General features: G+C 62.7%; 2 protein-coding genes across 7 annotated transcripts in view; one reads left to right on the top strand and one right to left on the bottom strand.

The window, feature by feature from the left end:
* The first annotated feature begins 780 nt into the window (after positions 1-780).
* On the top strand, positions 781-11,145 carry ERFL (ETS repressor factor like). The gene is made up of 6 exons (XM_038383434.2): positions 781-835; positions 2,291-2,372; positions 8,632-8,866; positions 9,591-9,771; positions 9,942-10,065; positions 10,613-11,145. The coding sequence occupies exons 2-6, from the start codon at positions 2,309-2,311 to the stop codon at positions 11,143-11,145; spliced, it is 1,137 nt and encodes a 378-aa protein (XP_038239362.1). The 5' UTR covers positions 781-835; positions 2,291-2,308.
* A 1,218-nt stretch (positions 11,146-12,363) lies between these two features.
* Positions 12,364-19,808, bottom strand: part of ARHGEF1 (Rho guanine nucleotide exchange factor 1) — a 34,031-nt gene continuing 26,586 nt past the window's right edge. For all 6 annotated transcript variants that reach the window (XM_043502135.1, XM_038382735.2, XM_038382743.2 and 3 more), the window contains 13 exons: positions 19,494-19,608; positions 19,271-19,371; positions 18,342-18,419; positions 18,096-18,171; positions 17,717-17,884; positions 17,233-17,320; positions 16,208-16,321; positions 15,866-15,933; positions 15,391-15,540; positions 15,037-15,204; positions 14,510-14,661; positions 13,926-14,022; positions 12,364-13,745 (listed from right to left, as the gene is read on the bottom strand). In XM_043502135.1, the coding sequence (XP_043358070.1) occupies positions 13,945-14,022; positions 14,510-14,661; positions 15,037-15,204; positions 15,391-15,540; positions 15,866-15,933; positions 16,208-16,321; positions 17,233-17,320; positions 17,717-17,884; positions 18,096-18,171; positions 18,342-18,419; positions 19,271-19,371; positions 19,494-19,608 (1,356 nt within the window). In that variant the 3' untranslated portion in view covers positions 12,364-13,745; positions 13,926-13,944. The remainder of the gene's footprint in view (positions 13,746-13,925; positions 14,023-14,509; positions 14,662-15,036; positions 15,205-15,390; positions 15,541-15,865; positions 15,934-16,207; positions 16,322-17,232; positions 17,321-17,716; positions 17,885-18,095; positions 18,172-18,341; positions 18,420-19,270; positions 19,372-19,493; positions 19,609-19,808) is intronic.

The following is a 19,808-nucleotide window of genomic DNA, read 5'->3' as shown; positions in this document are numbered from 1 at the left end:
TGGAGATAGATAGATAGATAGATAGATAGAGGGGGTGTATGGGGATAGATAGATAGATAGATAGATAGATAGATAGATAGATAGATAGAGAGGGTGTCTGGGGATAGATACATAAATAGATGGGGTGTATGGAGATAGATAGATAGATAGATAGATAGATAGATAGATAGATAGATAGATAGATAGAGGGGGTGTATGGAGATAGATAGATAGATAGATAGATAGATAGATAGATAGATAGATAGATAGATAGATAGATAGATAGATAGATAGATAGGGGGTGTATGGGGATAGATAGATAGATAGAGAGAGAGATAGAGAGATAGATAGATAGAGGGGGGGTGTCTGGAGGGAGAGAGAGATTGTCTGGGGATAGATACATAGATAGAGGGGGTGTATGGGGATAGATAGATAGATAGATAGATAGATAGATAGATAGATAGATAGATAGAGGGGGTGTATGGGGATAGATAGATAGATAGATAGATAGATAGATAGATAGATAGATAGATAGATAGATAGAGGGGGTGTATGGGGATAGATAGATAGATAGATAGATAGATAGATAGATAGATAGATAGATAGATAGATAGATAGATAGAGGGGGTGTATGGGGATGGATAGGTAGAGGCGGTGTGGAGACAGACGGAGCCATCCACCGCTGATGGGGACGGGGCGATAGAGGCTGGGGGAGGGGGGCAGAGGGGCTGGAAGGAGGGAGCGCGGCACAGCCAGCGGAGGAGGGAGCTCGCCTCTCTCTGGCTTGGGGGGCGAAGTCATGGAGAATGCAGCGGCCCCACCCGGCTGACAGGCGCCCGGCATCTGCGCGGCAGCGGTAATTATCCCCGGCCGCGATCTGCGCCCCGGGAGGAAGGGGGGTGGGGATGTGTCCGGCCCAGATACAAATAGAAAACTGGGCGGGAAGAGCGGGCAGAATTGGTGTGTATGTTGGGGGTCGGGGTGGAGAAGGGGCAGAGTGGGGGTGTCGGGACATTGGGGAAGGGGTAGACGGGGGACAGATTTGGGATCTCAGGATATGTGTGGGTCAGGGGAAAGGTTTGGGGGAAAGGAAATGGGGAAGAGATGAGTTGGGGTAAATTGGATCAGGCAGAGGTGGGGGGTTTATGGGGGATGCTGGGGTGTGTGTTTGGGTGGTTCTTAATCCTGCCTAAAACTCAACGAAACAGCTAGATATGGAGTGGGGGGTCCAGGAATGGGGGACTGGTGGAGGGGAATATGGGGGTGCTGAGTATAAGTGGGGGCTTGGGGAGCGAGATTCCTGATTTAAGACACATAAGATGGCAGGCAGAGGGTGTCTATTGGGGGAATAAGTTTTGGGGAAAGGGTGATGGGGGGAGGAATTGTCTTTGCTCTAATTAACGAGCTGGGTTAATCTCTGTGGCAATAAACCCCCTTGCCCAGACTCACCCCCCTTCTGTTTGAAGTTTAAGTTGTAAAATGTGGCTGGTGAGCGAAGGAGATTGGGGGGGACGGGGGAGTCTGGGGGGACGGGGACAGCCGGGGGGGCCCCAGGAGGGGCTCTCTCCGAGTCGGGGACTGCTGCGTTTGGTTCTGGTCTCTTGGAAATGATTCACTACTGGGGAATTGGGGGAATTCATGGCGACCCGTGTTCCTGCCCCTCCATGGGAGCAATTGCTGTTCACTTTGGGGCTGCACAGGAGCCAGGGGGTGCCAGAACCACAAATCCAATGAGCCCTGGGATGAAGGGGGCGAGGTCTTTTACTCCCCCAATGGAAAGGGGTCCCCAGTCTCTGCCCTGTGAGCCGGCCCCTCTGTGGGGTTTGGAGTGGGGGCTTCATGGCCGCGGAAGCAGGAAACTTTCCCGCGAGAGACTGGAGTTCTGAGAGCGCCCCTCACCGGGGCCTCCTGCCTGCCCCTTCCCCCACCCCGCGCCTCAGTTTCTTTCTTTCTTTCTTTCTTTCTTTCTTTCTTTCTTTCTTTCTTTCTTTCTTTCTTACTGATACTGTCCTTCCCTCGCTGTCTTTTCACGTATCTTCTCGTTTTCTGTTTCACTCCCTTTCTTTTTGTTTCTTACCCATTCTCTCTTTCTCTCCTTTTTCCTTCTTAGCCACCCATTCTCTAGCCCTCTTTCTCTGTCTTTTCACTCTTTTTCTCTTTCCTATTTCTCTGTCTCTCCACCTCGTTCATTCGCTCTCTGGCCAGCTTCTCTCTCTCTATTTCCCCATTCAGTCTTTCCGCCCCCCCCCCCGCCCCGGTGCTATCGTTTTTTCGTACGCAGTCATTCGCTCTCCCCGCTCCCCTCCTGCAGGTCTCACCTCTGCCCAGTATGGACTGTAACTGCGTGTCGGATCTACTGCTCACCTCCCCGGTACCGGCCCTCTGGGCTCCAGGTAAGGACCCTCCTTCCCCACCTCCTCCTCCGCCCCTCGCCAGAGGAGGCAGCTGACAGGGACCGGGCCCATCCCTCACCCCCAAAGAGCGGGGCACTGGACCCAGGAAAGGTCCCTCAGCCCCGGGGGCCCAAGGCGGGGGGGGGTCCTCTCCCCAGCTCCCGGAGCGCTTTAAACTCTTCATTTCTTCCCTTCAAATGTTCAGCACATAGGGAAAAAAATCTCCCACTCTGGCCCGGCCGCCGGGCCCGTTGGGTTGCGGGCTGGCACCGTGTGCAGAGAGCCACCTCTGAAAATCTGACTTAGCACTTGGCTGTTGGAGTTTGTGATTCTGTCTGTCCTTCCAAAGCCCCCCCCCTTTACCCCTCCATCCACCCCCAGACCCCCCTTTACCCCTTCATCCCTCCCTCCCCAGATCCCCCCTTTACCCTCCATCCTTCCCTCCCCAGACCCCTCTTTACCCATCCCTCCCTCCCTAGATCCCCCATTTACCCCTCCATCCACCCCAGACCCCCCCTTTACCCCTCCCTCCCTCCCTCCCCAGACCCCTCTTTACCCATCCCTCCCTCCCCAGACCCCCCCTTTACCCCTCCATCAACCCCCAGACCCCCCTTTACCCATCCCTCCCTCCCCAGACCCCCTTTACTCATCCATCCCTCCCTCCCCGGACTCCTCTTTACCCCTCCATCCACCCCCAGACCCCCTTTTACCCCTCCATCCACCCCCGGACACCCCCTTTATTCATCCATCCTGCTCTGTGTGTGTGTGTGTGTATTGTAGCATGTGAATTGACATGGACACATAACTGTCATGCCGGTGTTTTTGTATGTTTACAGACACACACAAACGGCATGGGTGTCGATAGCTATGTTATATATGTGTATCCTCGCACTACAGACATTTACACATAGACCGAGAAATACATAGCGAGCTAGAGCCATCTCTCTCTACACACACACACATACACATGCACACACATACACGCACATGCATACACACATGCACACACACATACATACACACACATGCACGCACACACACACATGCATGCACACGCACACACACTCACATCTGCCCACACACGCACACTTGAGACCACTCGCTGGCATGACCCCGTCTGGCTGTAGGCTCTGACTCCCCGGGAGACCTAAGCGAGTTTTTGGGAAGACGAATCAGTTTCCAGTTGTTGGTTAAACAACAAGCCGGGCTGCGCCGGCCGGGCCGTGGAGCGGCTGAACCCTGGGGCCCCGCCCGCGACTCATAAGGGCCCCATCCCGTGGTGACCTCTGCCAGGACAGTAACACGCCAAGACAGCCTCCCCCCAGCCTGTGGCCATGACGGCCGGGCTGGTTCGTCCCCGCAGGGACACCCACTCACTCCTGCTCCTTACACAGCGCGTCAGCAGCGAGCAGAAGAGGGCCCCCGCCGGGCCGGGCCGGGCCCCGGGGCGGGGGTCCAGTCGCTGGAGGTTCCAGAGCAGGTCGGACAAAGCTGCCCGGGAGGGTCTGGCCAGTGACTGGCGCCTGGCCCGACACCTGTCCCCCTTTCGGGAGGCTGAGGTGTCCCGTGCGCCCCCAAGTTTTACCTCACTTCGGAAGGACTCACTGACAAACCCAGACCCAAAGCCCCAGAGTCAATACCCGGTTACTGACCAGTGGGAACCTGCCCACTGCGCCCATCCCATTATCTGGTCAATCAACTGGAACGTCCCTGGTGTCCACACGGGTCAGCTGCCCCGCACAGGGCGGCGGGGGGAGGCACGGGTCACTGGCTGTAGGACACGGCAGTTTGCGCTGACTCCGCTTGGGCTTGTCATGGTGTAAACCGGGGCAAGTCTGCAGAGGAAATGAGATCCCCCGGGAGACCCCTGCGCACCCCGGGGTGTGTCCCCCCGGCTGATTACCACAGAGCGCAAGGGCCCCTCCAGCCTGCCATTGCGTGTGTGTGAATATACACACAGCATTCGCACCGAGACTTGTGTGGTATATGCATGTGTATCTGTGAAGGGGGTTCGTGTGGGTGTGTGATTTACACACACGCTGTACACCTGTCTCCATGTTACACAAACACACGCAGGGCCTCTCTCACGCCCACCCCAGCTGCAGCAGCGCTGAGCCGCCCCGGGGGCGGAGCAGATCTCTGGGGCGGGGGGCTGCGGGGCAGCCCGGCCCATGGAAGCCGCTGCCTTTCCCCCCCGGGCGCTGCTTCGGAGCCGCGGCCCCTGGGCCCCCTGCCTGGCTCATTAGCGATCAGATTCCGCTTTTCTCTGCAGCCCCGCGCCAGGCCCAGAGCCGGGCCGAGAGAACCCGACCTAGGAGCTCCCAGCTCGCCCGAGCTCGGACACTCAGGGCCGGGAGAGATTCACCCCCTGAGCCCGCTGTGGACACTGCCGGGGCGCCGGAAGAATTCCGCTGTCAGCCCAGCCAGCGTCGCTGGAAGAGCGGCTTATGGCCGTGCGGGGCCGGCCCCGGCCACGTCCACACACGGCTCCGCACAGCTGGGCTGGTGGGGGCGGGGCCCGGAAACGCAGCGTGGGTGTAATGTACCAACGGGGCATGAACGTGACCCCCTGCCATGTGACCGGCCTTCTCTTGGGGCTAAATGTCCCGGGCCACAGCGGAGCGCGGAGCCTCGGTGGTCCCGTGAACCAGCCCCAGAGCCCGGTTAACACGTCGCGGTAATTCCAGAGACCCGACTAGAGAAGCGAGACTCGTCCTGGCCGGAGAGAGATGCCCCGGCGTGTCTCTCTCCCCGGCCGGGCCAGTAAGAGATCTCCCCTCCCGCACCTGCTCTCCGGCCGACCTGGCCACAACCGCCCTGCCGGAGCTGGAAATAAAGCCCAGGGCTCGGCTAGCGGGATCGACGGGGCTGGAGGCTGCTGGGGGTTTCTAAGCCAGGCTAGCTCTGGAAGCAGCGCACCTGTGTAACGATCCTGCTACGTTATCTCCGTATAGCCCAGTGTCAGCCCGGCGTGGGTACTGAGAGGGGCTTCTCCAGCTCGGCGGCTGGGGCTCTCGGCCCGGCCACGCACAGACTCTGCTCCGGTGCGAGCGGCCGTGACAGGTGCGAGCCGGCCGCAGACTGGCTGGGGTGGGCGCTCTGCGGAAAGGGGCCGGGGCCGGGCCGGGGCGGGTCACACCCTGACTATGAGGCCGTTGAGACAAAGGCCAGGAACATTCTGGGGAGAGTGTCAGACCCTGGACGTCGTGTCCTGCACGGGGCGGCCCCGGGGAGCCTGAGCCGGGTGCTGCGTCCGGTCTGGGCAACGCTTTAGGGAAGAGCTGGACAGAGGAGAGCGACAAACCCGTGGGCGGTTCAGAGCTCTTGAGCCAGGCGGCAGGTTAACCCCCTGGCCTGGCTCGTCCTGCGGGGGGAGAGTGACGGGAGCTGGGTGCGAAGGGCCGTTACACCCAGGACGGGGCTCGGGTCTGCTCCGCGCTGGGCGCAGTCCGCAGCTGGGGCCGTTTGGTTGGACAGTAGGAAAAACCGGCTCGTGAGGGGAGTCACTGGGGGGCTGGAGAGCAGGGCGCCAAACCCGGCTGGGCTGGGCTGGGGTTACTTGGCCTGGCCTCACCGCAGGGACCGGGTGCTGATGGCTTCTCAAGGCCCCTTCCAGCTCCATGGTTCTGAGTCTGTGACTCCGGCCGAGCTGAAAGCTGCCCCCCGGGAAGGGCCCCCAGTCCCTTTGTCACAGAGCCTCCCAGCACCAGCGCTCAGCCGGGGTCACTCTCTGCCTATTTTACAGCTGGGGAAACCGAGGCAAGAGGCCATGACCTGGTTTGTCTGAGTTCACGGAGCAACCGAGCTGAGAATAGAACCCAGGAGTCCGGGCTTCCAGTCCCGCGCTCTGGGCACTTCATCAGGCATCCAGGCCAGGGGCCTGCGGGACGACCTCCTTATAGCCCCGCAACTCGAGTGCTGAGCGATGAGCCCCACGAGTGACTGACTGACCCACCCGGCTCCTCTGGAGTCACTCAGAGCCCTGGGGGGGGCGCACTGAGGGGGGCGAGAGGGAGCCAGGAGCCGGGTGTAATGTACCCGCGGGGCCCAGCCAGGGGTACAGGTACCCCGGGGGTACGAAGGGGTCTTCCCTGGGTACGTCAGCTCAGCAAGAGGTTTGCCGAGTTTTACAACAGGCTACAAGACAAGCTCTAGCGAAGTCAGCACAAAGTACGACGCCAGGCAGCCAGGGACGCGTTTCCACCGCTCTGTGCGCCCTGCCTGGGCCGGAGTCTGCCAAGCGCGTTACTTTGTCATTCCAGGGGCCCCGGGAGCAAGGAGCGGCTGGCCAGTACCCGCGTGTGGTGACACCTCTGGGCTTTTATGGCTAAGTTTGTAAGCGAGCAGTGTTTCAGTGAGGTGAAACCTGGGGGTGCGCAAGGCAAATCTGCCTCCCGCCAGGGGGGGCCAGGGGTCTGGAGAGTCTGAGAGCCCCTGGCTGCTAGAGACAATTATCTCGTGTGTGTAACAGACAACGCCGTGGGGGGAGGGGGGTAGATGCTAGTGTGATTAAATCCTCTCTCTGTCTCTCTCTCTCTCACACACACAAATTGTACCCACACACACACACAGACACACACAAGCAGGTCAGGAATGTTTCAAAGCTATTTGGTGAATTATGATGATTTTGTGTATTTATTTCTGTGGCCAGACCAGGCAGATTTGTGAAGCGAGGTCGGGGCCAACAAATCTCCCCACTGGAAACATTTGGGGGCTAGAAGGTGTGAAATGGTCAGACAGTGGCGTTTTCGAGCAGGATCGGGGCTTGGGGTTGGTTGAGCTGAACCAACCCTCCGCTTTGCGATGTTGGCCCCGGTAGCTTGAACAGGGGAGCAGAGACAGGAAGCTTCACATCACGGCAGCACGCTGGGCACTGAGCCCCCGGGAAATTCAATGGACCCAGACGGACTTTGGTTCCGTTTGTTGGGTCATGAAAATATTTGTGATTTTGTCTCAGTTTGGAACAGGAAAATTTTTCAAACAATCTGCAAAATTCCCATGGGACAGGAAACCCCCCAGTCAGACACGCATGGACGCACACACGCACAGACACACACGGACACATATGCACGCGCATGGGCACACACAAGCAGGGACACACTATTGCGCTACACACACACACCCTACATCTCTACATTTCTACAGACACAAACTCACCCGCACCCGGATGAACACACACTCGCAGGGACACACTATAGCGCTACACCCACACTACATCTCTACGTTACTACACACACAGGCACACGTGTATTATCTCTCCATTTACACGCCTGGAGCGGCCAGGCGCTGGGAATGGGCGCTGGGGATGGGTCACTGGATGGTTCCCGATTCTGTTCATTCCCTCTGGGGCACCCGGCACTGGCCGCAGACAGGACCCTGGGCTGGACGGACCCTAGGCCTGCCCCAGACCGGGATCCCTCCTCAGACATTAATACTCGCGGCCAGCACAGAGCCATGTGTGCACCTGTCCGCCTTTCACACCCACGGCTCAGCCCCTCCAGCGGGAGGCAGCAGGGACCCCCACCCCAAACTCTGCTAAGGGGCTGGAAGCCACTCGCCTCCCTGCCTTGCCCGGGCCGGAGTCCGGAGCCCGCGGGCGCTTCACCCCGGGGTGTCTCTGGCCAACCCAGGGGCCCAGGAGTCCGTGGGGGTGGGGCTCGCCGCGACGTCAGCCCGAGCCGCTTTCTCAGCCCTTCTCGGCTTTTTTTGCTCTGACCCTGGGACCTCGGACCGGCCCCCCCACACACACACAGGCCAGGACCCCCCCCATAGGGAAACTTCCCCCGCCATCCCCGGGTCCTGGAGCCAAGCGGGTTCCGAACATCGCGGAGGGAGCAGGCATGGGGGGCGCGGGTCCGCGCGGAACAGACTTTTGCTGGGGTGGGGCGGCTCTGGCTGGAATCAGCAACTGGGCCGCCTCGGCCCCTCCCCCCGCCAAATCTGGTACCGAGGAGTTGGGATCGGGGAGCTATGGGCTGGGCACCTCCGGTGCTCGTGCGCCAGGCTGGCGGGGGAAATCCGGCTCCTCTCCTGTGCGCAGGGGTGGGAAGCGGGGACCCGGCTGGTCTCCAGGACTCCAGGACCGGGCGAACCCGCTGCTGCCCCAAGCGCCCGGATGGAGGTCGGGGTGGGGGTGTCCCCTCCCCCGGCGCCCAGCTGGTGGAGACCCGTCTCTGCCCCGGGCGCCCTGCGCCACGTCTCCAAACCAAGGCTATCCAAGGGCGCGTTCCAGGCTCTGACTGGTCCGCTTGCACAGCAGGGTTCGCCTTCCCCGACTGGGCCTACAAGCCCGAGTCGAGCCCCGGCTCGCGGCAGATCCAGCTGTGGCACTTCATCCTGGAGCTGCTGCAGAAGGAGGAGTACCAGAACGTGATCGCCTGGCAGGGCGACTACGGCGAGTTCGTGATCAAGGACCCCGACGAGGTTGCGCGGCTGTGGGGCATCCGCAAGTGCAAGCCCCACATGAACTACGACAAGCTGAGCCGGGCGCTGAGGTGAGGGGCTGGGGAGGGAGTCCCGGGGGGAGCCCCCCCCAAAGCACAGAGGGAGACGCACAACAGACGGTGCAGGCTCAGCTCAGCACCGCCACTCCTGGGGCACTGGGGCCAGCCCTGCCTGCGGAGCGCAACCCCTCCTGAGCCTCCCCACCCCAGCCCCTCTAGCGCACAGTTCCCAGCTAGCGAAGTTGTGGGGTGGCGGGACTCCTGGGTTCTTTTCTCAGCCACGGGAGACCAGGCTGAGGCATTTGTCTGGGCCGTGCCTCAGTTTCCTCACACATAAAATGAGCAGGGGAGGGGAGGGGAGGGTTATTTGAAGCCCCTCATTATTTGGGGCGTGGAGTCAGCAGGACGGTGGGCGGAGTGGGGGGTAGCAGGGTTTGTAAGGTCTGTAGCGATGAGTCCAGCCCTGCACCCGCCCCCCGCCCGAGACCTGATGGCGTATTGATTCACTTCGGCCGGCAGGACTCCCTGAGACTCCGCCTCCCTTATAAATATTCATGAGATGTTAAATGCTATTGGGGTCTCGGACCCGCCCCCCGGTTGGGAAATAAACTCCGCCGAGGCCTGGCTGAGCAGGGGAGGGAGGTCAGCGGGGGGCTGTCCCCTGGCAGGCGGCGCTGGCCCAGAGCACGTGGGAACCAGGAGCTCCCCCCTTCCAGTGTCAGGGACTCCTTGGGGGGACGATAGGCCCTGACCCCTCCCGCACTGACCCCCCCAGGTACTACTACAACAAGCGGATCCTGCACAAGACGAAGGGGAAACGCTTCACCTACAAGTTCAACTTCAGCAAGGTGGTGCTGGTGAACTACCCGCTGCTGGAGGTGGGCAGCGCGCCCCTCCTGCTGGCCCCCTGCCCCGGGGGGGCGCACGGCCCCGACTGCCCGCCCCTCACCCCCGAGGTACGAGCTGGGGGAGACTGCTCGGAAGTGGGGAGCAGGGAGATGGGAGGGGAACGTTTGTGTCGGAGGGGACCTCTTGTGCCGGGGGAGGGGGGGCAGGGGGCAACGCAAATGCTGGGGCGGGCAGGGAGGTGTCCAGGACTCACGCCCTCTTTCTTCCCCCACCCCAGACCCTTCAGTCCCTCTTCTCCAGCCCCCGCCTGGGGGACCCCCCCGGACGCGGCCCCCTCTTCGAGCGCCAGACCGAGAGCGAGAAGCTGCGGCTGGACTCGGCCTTCCCCTTCCTGGGCTCAGGTGAGAGCAGGGGCCGCGGGGCCGAGCGTGGCGGGCGGGGGGCTGCTGGAGCCCCGATGTGGAGGGAGCCCCTCAGCTGGGGGACAGGGGAAATGGGGGACATAGAGCCCCCATCTCCTCCCGGCTGCTGCTGTTCAGATGTAGGGGCATGAGTTTGTCAGGTCTCAGCTCAAGTGCCCCAATTGCCCCCAGCTGTTACCCCCCTCATTGCTACTCCAGCAGGCAGGCCCCGGGCTGGGCGGGCCAGGAGCGACTGAACCCCCCTTCCTCCCCCTGGAGTTAAAGGGAGGGCGGGGGCAGGGCTGGCTGCTACCCCTGCAGGGGGGGTGGGGGGTGTCACACAGTGACAAGCCGGATTCAGCCATAGGTGAGGACAGAACCCAGGAGTCCTAGCTCCCGTTGGTGCAGAGGGGGGAGGGGAAGTTGGGGTGGCGGGTTTGGGTACCGGGGGCAGGGGTAAGTGATGGGACCCTGCTCGAGGCTGATTTTCCCTCCTCCAGTCTGAGGTGGGGGCTGGTCACTCATGTCTCCCCTTCTCTCCCACCAGGTGTCTCCAGCTATTCGAAGCCCCCCTTGCTGGCCCCCTACGGCAGGACGCCCCCCTTCCCTGAGTATCCCTGGAATTTTAACCCCTACCTCTCCAGCGCCTTCCCCCTTAGCAGCTCCAAACTCCCCGCCTCCCTCTACTCCCCCCATTTCTATCCCAACCCTCTGGCCCAGCTCCCGGCCCCTGTCTCCCTCCTGGCGGGGGAGGGAGCTGAGAGGGGGGCCCTGGGCCCAGCGGCCGTGCCACGCCTGTGCCTGCCCCCCCACGGTGCCGCCCTGTCCCTGAGGGGCGAAGGCCACGGGCCGGGGGGGCGGGAGAGGGAGGCGCTGGGGGACCGGGGGTCAAGCCCTCCAGGGGGCCCCAAGGAGGATCCAGGCTCCGACTCGGAGCTGGAGATCACGGATCTGAGCGAATGCAGCTCGGAGAATGAGTCCAGCCCCGAGAGCCTGGAGCTCAAACTGGGGGCGCTGGAGGGGGGCCCGGGGGCTGCTGGGGGCCCAGCCGAGGAGGGGAAGAGCCCGGCGGGGACCTGAGCACCGAACCCCAGCTCAGCGCAGCTGCAGCCAGAGCCCCCCGGGTTGCACCAGCGAGGCCTGGCTCTATTTTTATAGGAAAGTTTTATTCACAGAATGTCCCGGATCTAACCCAAAACAGGCCCTGATCCACCCAACCCAGAACCCCCCCATGGAGTCTTGGACAACCCTCAGCACCCCTCCCCCATCCATGGTGGGTACTTGGGGGGGTGGCACCAAGCTCCCCAGCCCTGCCAGTGCCCCTCACGCCTGACCCGCAGCCCCCTGCTAGCCCAGCCCCTGTCCCCAGCTCTGCTCGTGCCCCTCACGCCTGACCTGCAGCCCCCTCTAGCCCAGCCCTGCCAGTGCCCCTCACTCCCAACTCACAGCCCCCTGCTAGCCCAGCCCCTGTCCCCAGCTCTGCTGGTGCCCCTCACTCCCGACTCGCAGCCCCTGCTAGCCCAGCCCTGGGACTGATCTGCCCTAGGTGGTTGCACATGCCATGTGGCAAAGCCAGTTTGGCTGTGGGCAACTCAGCCTGTGCCCAGAGTCAGGGAGAGAACCCAGGAGTCCTGGCTCCCAGTCTGCGGGGAAGGAGGGGCTCTTCAGTCCTCATGGTTCTCCAGGGGAACAGATCAGGGCATCAAAGTCTTTAACGTTTCCTGCCCTTCTCCGAACACTCAAAGTGCAATATTGTCTGTGCCCCCCTCAGTGTGAAATTCCCCCAGTCTGGGCCGGGTCCTGCCGCTTGCCCGTGCTTGTGCGTCTTTGTGTTCTGCCCAACAACCCTGTGTCCCCGTGGGTGAAATGAGACGAGATTTTAACCTGTGATTCCCCCTTTTTTGTAAATATTTATTTATGGAGTGTAAAAAAACCACCAAACCCGGCAGATTTCTGGGGCCGGCGATCAGCTGCCACCTCACAAGCAATAAACTCACCCCCGTGGCGCGCGGGGACCGGACGCTGCATTTGGGGGAGAAGCCGGAGGAGAATTCCTGTTTTCTGTGCACCCCCAAAGAGAAGTTAACTCGAGGCACCAGGCTGGAGAGCAAAAAATTTATACACAGACCTGAGCTGGGCATGGAACCCAGGAGTCCTGGCCCCCAGCCCCCACTGCTCTAACTCACTAAGCAGCAGTGCCACATCTCCACAGGTGGGGGATGAGCTGGCTTGGGGGTGGGGTGGGAGGGGAGTGGGACACGGGTCAATGGGGCGCACACAGACAGAGAGACACTCGGAGCCCTGAAGCAAGAACGGTTTTTATTTGACATCTTTACAGTTTATTTGGTTCAGTGACCACCCCCCCGGTACCTTAGCCCCCCACAAAGTTATACTCAGAAGAGCCAGCTGGGGGGGGCATAGTGCCCCCCACCCCCACTTCTCCCTTCCCAGATTCCATAAATCCACCATCCGTCATACCCACAAACATCTCTCCCTTGGGGGGGGGGGAATTCAGCCTTTGGCTCCCTGGGGGCACATTTAAACCCAGATCTCCCCCCTCCATGTCACCCCCCCAAACACCTCATTAAAAAGCAGAATTGAAAAATTCTGAAAATATTTTTTTAAAAAGCCAAAAAACCTCACTGAAAGCTGGGGTACAGGCAGAGAATGGGGGGGCAGAGAACGGGGGGTGGCACGCAGAGAACGGGGGGACATTGAGGAGTCTATGTGGGGAGACCTCCCCCCAGAAATTCTCCGGGGAATTTCTACCCGCTTTTTAAAAGCAATGGAAGCCCTTAGAAAAAGCCCTATCTGGGGGGGGACCCGTACGGTACAAGGGAATTAGGGGGCTTGCCCCCATCCCACCTGTCCCCCCTTTTTTTGGTTCCAATGATTCTGTGCCAGCCCAGCTGCCATGCTGGCACAAACCAACCGCTGTGCCCCCCCACTCCAGGTTCTGGGGGTCCCCTCCTATAAATCATATATATAAAAATATCCCAGCAAAAGTAAAAAATAGCTCTCTCTATAAAAGCAGCTCTCGGGGTCGGCCCCTAAGGCACATGGCAGGGGATGGGGGGCAGTGGAATGTAACCGCCCCCCGAAATACTGATCTCAGAGGGTGGGAAAACCCTTGCAGCCGCAGCGCCGCCTGCTGGCTGATCCCGCAAGCAGCACTGGCCAGGCTCAGCAGCCTGGGGGCAGAGAACAGGACTGGGGCCGTTCCCCTCTAGGGGCCACTGACCCCGGTCCAGCCCAGGGCAGGACTAGCTAGCTCGGGGGGTGGGACATGGGGCTTATGGACAGATTGGGGATGGAGGGGGACATGAGTTTGCTGGAGGGAATTGGGGGTGAACCCCTCATGAGGGTGGCTGGCAGGGGAGGGGTGTCTCATCCTGCGGGGAGCCACACTGGGATTCAGAGCGGAGCAATTCAGGGCCAGGCCTGTGGGTGAGTCAGAGCCACCCAGTATCCCCCCTCATCCCGCCCAGGATCCCATCTCTATGTACAAACACCCCAGGCTCCTATATACGGGGCGCCACAGCACGTCCTATAGAATATATGTACCCAACTCCCTCCAGCATACGTCCCCTATGCACCACGCCCCACCCAGCAACCCCTCGCAGGAGACCCCTGGCTGGGAGGGCAGAGACTGCCCGGCCTCTTCCTGCGTGGCGAGGGGTCTGGAGAGAGAAAACAGCAGGGAGCAGGGTTAGAACCCCAAAATCAACACAGAGCACTGGGCCCAGGCCTGACAGCTGGGGAGAGCCCCCCGCTGGGCCCCCTGCCCCACACCCCCTACGGGCCTCCCAGCACTGGGCCTGACAGCTGGGGAGAGCCCCCCGCTGGGCCCCCTGCCTCACCTGTGGCATCGGCTGCCCCTCATGTGAATTGGGTCGAGGGGGGGGAGCTGTATTTGGCCAGGAGCTGCTGCAGCTGGGAATAGTCGTCTTCCATTTCCTGGGGGGCCGGGGGGGAGAGCATTACCCATGGGTGAAATGAAGAGTGGAGACATCCCTGCAGCCCCTCCCCCCACTGACCCCCCCCGCCCCATCTCCCCTCAACCCCAGCCCCACTGACCCCCAGCCCCCCATCTCCCCTGACACTGACCCCCAAGCCCCCATCTCCCCTCAAACCGCCTCACTGACCCCAGCCCCCATTTCCCCTCAACCTTCCCCCACTGACCCCCCCAGCCCCCCATCTCCCCTCAAACCGCCCCACTGACTACCAGCCCCCCATCTCCCCTCAACCCTCCCCACTGACTAACAGCCCCCCATCTCCCCTCAAACCGCCCCACTGACTACCAGCCCCCCATCTCCCCTCAACCCTCCCCACTGACTACCAGCCCCCCATCTCCCCTCAACCCTCCCCCACTGACCCCCAGCCCCCATCTCGCCATCACTGACCCCCCGCCCTCCCCGCTGCCTCCCCAGCTCACCCCCCATACCTTCAGCCTTTGGACAGCCTCCTCCAGGTGCTGGCAGCTGCGCCGCACGTCCTCCGACTGCCGGGGCGTCAGCACAATGGGGGAGCCGGGCCCTGCCCCGTCCGGGCGCCGCGAGCCCCAATCCAGCAAGCCAGGGCCATTCGGGGCCTCCTCTGTGGGAGACCAACAGAGTCTGGTCAGTCTGGCTTTCCCAGCATGCCCCCCTCCTCCCCCATTTCCCAGCATGCCCCTGCTCCCACCAGCCCCCCATTTCCCAGCATGCCCCCCATTTCCCAGCATGCCCCTCTCCTCCCCCATTTCCCACCAGCCCCCCATTTCCCAGCATGCCCCTCTCCTCCCCCATTTCTCACCAGCCCATGCTCCCATCGCCCCCCATTTCGCAGCATGCCCCTCTCCTCCCCCATTTCCCACCAGCCCATGCTCCCATCGCCCCCCATTTCGCAGCATGCCCCTCTCCTCCCCCATTTCCCACCAGCCCATGCTCCCATCGCACCCTCTCTCCATTTCCCAGCATCCTGTTCTCATACCTGGCGCCCCCCCCTCGCTCTCAGCGCCATCACCCGCGTCCCGTTCCTTGTCCTCGTCTCTGGCGCCCCTGTTCTCCGGCGCTCGGTGCCAGCCATCCTCGGGGGAGCCGGGGTCCCCGTTCTCTGGTAGGGGGGACCCCCCGACCAGCAGCCTCTTCAGCGCAGACACTGGGGGGGAGGGTCAGATGCGGGGATTCCCTCCACAGGCCCCACCCAGGCCCCCTGACCCAATAGGATCCAGCCCAACTTAGGGGTCAGACCCCAGCCCCCGGGGTCAGGCAGCTCACTCCAACCCCCCCACAGGGAGTGGGACAGAGGGGTCAGCAGGGAGGGAGGTTAGGAGGGGGGTCTCACCTCTCTCCAGCGCAGCGGCTGCCAGTCCCCCCTCCCCTGCCGCCCGGGGCTTGTACAGAGCCAGCAGCACCGCCGGGATCCGCTCCGAGTCCTTCTCCGGGCCATGCTCCTCGAACTCCATACCCTCCAGCGCCCCCTCCTTCTCCCGCTCTGGGGGGCAGGGAACAGTCAGCCCCCCCTCGGAGCCACCACGCCACCCAGGAGTCCTGACCCGCCCCAGCTCCTCAGAGCCACCACAGAACCCAGGAGTCCTGACCCCCCCTCAGAGCCACCACAGAACCCAGGAGTCCTGACCCCCCCCCCCACCACATAGCTGTCCCATCCCCCCACCAGCCCAGGTGCCCCCTGGCCCCACAAGCCCCCTGGCTCCCCGCCTTGGCCGGGGGTGTGTGTGGGGTGCACATGATGTCTTCTCCCCAGGCCAGGGGCAATGGGTGCTGCCCATTATCCCGCCCCCGCTCAGGCCCCCACTCACCATCCGAATGCAGCGTCTCCTTGGGAGAGTTCCCATTCTCCGAGCTGCTCAGCAGCCGCTCCCGGTAACTGCGGGGGGGGGGTGTCAGCAAAGAAAGGAAGAACAGCCAGCCCCCCCCAAAAACCCCCACATCCCATCCCTCAACAACCTCCGGAGTCAGGGGCGAGCTCCAAAGTCCGGCCGCATCCTGTCCTGCCTCCATAACTCCCCATATAACCGCCCGCCCCCGCCCCAGCCCAGAGCCAGCCATATCCCATTGCCAGACAAGGGGTCCTGGTATAACCAGCCCCCAGCCCCGCCCAGAGTGGCCACGCTCCAGCCCACACCGTCCGCTACACTCACTAGCTGGGTGCCTGTGGTGGGGCTTGACAGACTCGGGACGAACGACGCGGTTTCTGGCGATTGGACCCCGCAGCTTCAGAGACCCGCCGTCCTCCTTGATCAGAATCGCACCAGCTAGGGACCGGAGAGGGAGAAACTCAGCTGTTGCCCCCTCATCTCCCACCCACAGCCCCTGCCAGCCCAGCCCCTTCCCCCCCAACCTGCCGGTGCCCCTCACTCCCGACCCGCATCCCCTGCCAGCCCACCCACCCAGCCCAGCCACTTCCCCCCCCCACCCGTCCCGATGCCCCTCACTTCCCAACCCGCAGCCCCTGCCAGCCCAGCCCAGCCCAGCCCACTTCCCCCCCCACCCGGCCGATGCCCCTCACTCCCAACCCGCAGCCCCTGCCAGCCCAGCCCAGCCCACTTCCCCCCCAACCCGGCCGGTGCCCCTCACTCCCGACCCGCAGCCCGTGCCAGCCCAGCCCAGCCCACTTCCCCCCCCACCCGGCCGGTGCCCCTCACTCCCAACCCGCAGCCCCTGCCAGCCCAGCCCAGCCCAGCCCAGCCCACTTCCCCCCCAACCCGGCCGGTACCCCTCACTCCCGACCCGCAGCCCCTGCCAGCCCAGCCCAGCCCAGCCCAGCCCACTTCCCCCCCCAACCCGGCTGGTGCCCCTCACTCCCGACCCGCAGCCCCTGCCAGCCCAGCCCACTTCCCCCCCCAACCCTGCCGGTGCCCCTCACTCCTGACCCACAGCCCCCTAGTACCCCAGCCCTCCCACGCCCAGCCCTGCTGGTGCTCCTCACTCCCGACCCGCAGCCCCCTCCCCCCCAGCCCTGCCGGTGCCCCTCACTCCTGACCCACAGCCCCCTGCTAGGCCGGCCCTAGGCTCCCCCCCAGCTCTGCCGGTGCCCCTCACTCCTGACCCGCAGCCCCTGCCAGCCCAGCTCTACCCCCCCCAGCCCTCCAGTGTCCCTTACTCCTAACCCGCAGCCCCCTGGTACCCCAGCACTCCCTCGCCCAGCTCTGCCCCCAGGTCTTACTTCTTTCTCTCCGACACCGTCTGGGCCACCAGCTCATAGATTTGGGCTCCATTCTCCCAGCTGAAGATGACGTAAAAGGCCTTGCAGTCTGGCGGGGGAGGAGCCAATCAGAGGGGGGCTCCCCAGTGCCCCCCAGGTTCACAGACTCCCCCATCCCCGTTAGCCCCCTTCCCTCCCAGGCTCCACCCAGTGCCGCCCCCCCCCGCCCTCAACACCATCCGCTCAGGCTGCCAGCAGGGTGGGAGGCACTGGACTTCCTAGAATGCACTGGGGCACCCCCCGCCTCCAGAGCGATTGGCTCTGGCTCAGCAAGGGCTCCCCCCACACACAGTTGGGGCATTGCAGTAGTGGGGCAGGGAGCCTCCCAGGCTGCCCCCCAGTGCCCCTCCAACACTTCAGGCTGCCCCCCCAGAGGCCCCCCATCCCACCCCCCGAACCTCCTAGGCTGCCCCCCAACCCCCCCAGAACCTCCCAGGCTGCTGACCTGTGGCCACGTCGCGGGTCATGGCAGAGCTGAGTTTGATGATGGGGCTCAGGACCTGGCGGTGCTCGGTCGTGGGGCCAGGGGGGCGGCTGTGGCAGCGAAGAACCAGCCGCTCCTCCTGCCGCTGGAGCAGCACCAGGATATCGTCCAGGAGCAGCATGAGCACGTCTGGGTGGGGGGCAGGGGAGGTGTCAGTGGGAAAGAGGCTTTCCAGCCCCCGGAGCCCCCCAATCCACCTCCCAAACCCCACACCCCTCCCAGCCCCATGTGCCTCCTGCTCCCAGTGTACTCACACCCCCAGTCCCACCCCTCACGGCCACCCAGCCCCCCCCAGCCTAGCGCCCCACACTTCCCTGCCCCCCCGACCCCCATCACTCACCCACAGCCTTGTCCTTACTGACGCGCCAGGTCAGGTCCCCCTCGTGCACCAGGTTCCGCTTGGTGATATCTGTGTTCTGGGGGCAGTGGCAGTTAGATGGGAACAGACCCCCCTGATCCCACAGCCAGTGCCCCCACCTCCTAGTGCTGCCTGCCCGCACAGCCAGCCCCCACGTCCCCTCAGTGCCTCCCAACCTCACAGCCGGTTCCCCCCACCCCAATGCCCCCACCCCGGGCGAAGCCCCACCTTGAACTCGCTGAGCAGCGGGTCTGTGCTCTGCTTCAGGCTGGAGAGATCCAGGCGCTTCTGATAGTCCTTCAGCTTCTACAGGGGGCAGAGGCGGGTTAAGGCTGACTGGATGGACAGGCTCGGGCGGGGGAGGGTGTTAAGGCCGGCCGGGGACGTGGAGGGTGTGACAAAACAGGACTGTTCTTAATGTTTCCTCTGAATAGTGTGGGGGTGCCTCAGTTTCCCCTATGCAGTTCTTAAGTATCTAGGTGGTGGGATGAGGGTGCGTGACCCTTGCAGAGCCCTAGAGGGCAGGTGTGTGCAGGAGTCTGGACACAGAGAATGGCCGACACCCTGTTTCCTGGCCACTGATGGCCTGTGCCCTTCCCCCCTGCAAGGTGAGAGCTAAAGGGTTGGAGAACAAAGGAATCTGGTGCCCTCCTGGCCCGGGAAAGGGACAAAGCCCAGAGGAGGGGGGGCTGGAGGGGGAGTCAGTTTGGGGCTGGCTGGGGATGTGCAGTGAACTGCAGACGTGGATGTGCAGATCACTGCCCCCCAAAATGGACCCAGCTGAGGGGTCCTGTTCTCTGCACCTACAAGCTCTGTGTTAGACCATGTTCCTGTCGTCTAATAAACCTTCTGTTTCACTGGCTGGCTGAGAGTCCCGTCTGACTGCAGAGTTGGGGGGCAGGACCCTCTGGCTTCCATAGGACCCTGCCTGGGGGGACTCGCTGTGGGAAGCGCACGGAGGGCAGAGGATACTGGATGCTCCGAGGTCAGACCCAGGAAGGGGGGAGCCGGGTGAGCTGTGTGTCCTGCAGACAGGCTGAGCCCAGAGAGGAGACTCCCCCAGAGTCCTGACTGATTTCGTAGGGAGCAGATCCAGAGCATCGCCCGGGGACTGTGTGACAGAGGGTCTGGACAGACAGACGGCGGGAGGGGCTCACCTTCACATTTTCCATGTCCCGCACCTCCTGGTTGACGTGGTTGAGGATCTGCCGGCAGCACTCAGCCGCCTGCTGCACCTTCACCCGCTCCTCCTCCTCCTCTGGATGGACAGGGTGGGTCAGTCAGTGCCCCCAGCCCGCCACCCCCAGCCAGCCCCCTCTTCCTCTCCCCACCCTCTGGCACCTCCTGCCCCCGTCTCTTCTCCCCCCCACGGCCCCTCACCCGTGTACTTGGCGATGTTCTCCAGCAGCAGCGGGTACTTGGTGAGTCGCTGCATCTCGATGGGGATGATGTCCTTCAGCTGCAGCCGCCGGCACCGGGCCTGGCTCTCCGCCTCCTGCAGGGACAGGCCGCTGGGATGGGGCGGCTGGGCAGGCCAGGGGGCTGGGGGGGGGTGCAGGGCCGGGGAGAGTGTGACAAAGTGGGGATTTTCCCTTGTTATGTTGTATGTGAGCCTAAGTGAGTCTGACTGTTTTGCATGAATGCTGTGTGCACCTCAGTTTTCCTGGGTATTGCACCAATGTCTGGGTGGTGGAA

Source organism: Dermochelys coriacea, chromosome 24 (assembly GCF_009764565.3).
Source record: "Dermochelys coriacea isolate rDerCor1 chromosome 24, rDerCor1.pri.v4, whole genome shotgun sequence".
NCBI classification, from domain to species: Eukaryota; Metazoa; Chordata; order Testudines; family Dermochelyidae; genus Dermochelys; species Dermochelys coriacea.
Note: the sequence above shows the minus strand (reverse complement) of the source record. Positions and strands in the feature narration are given on the sequence as shown.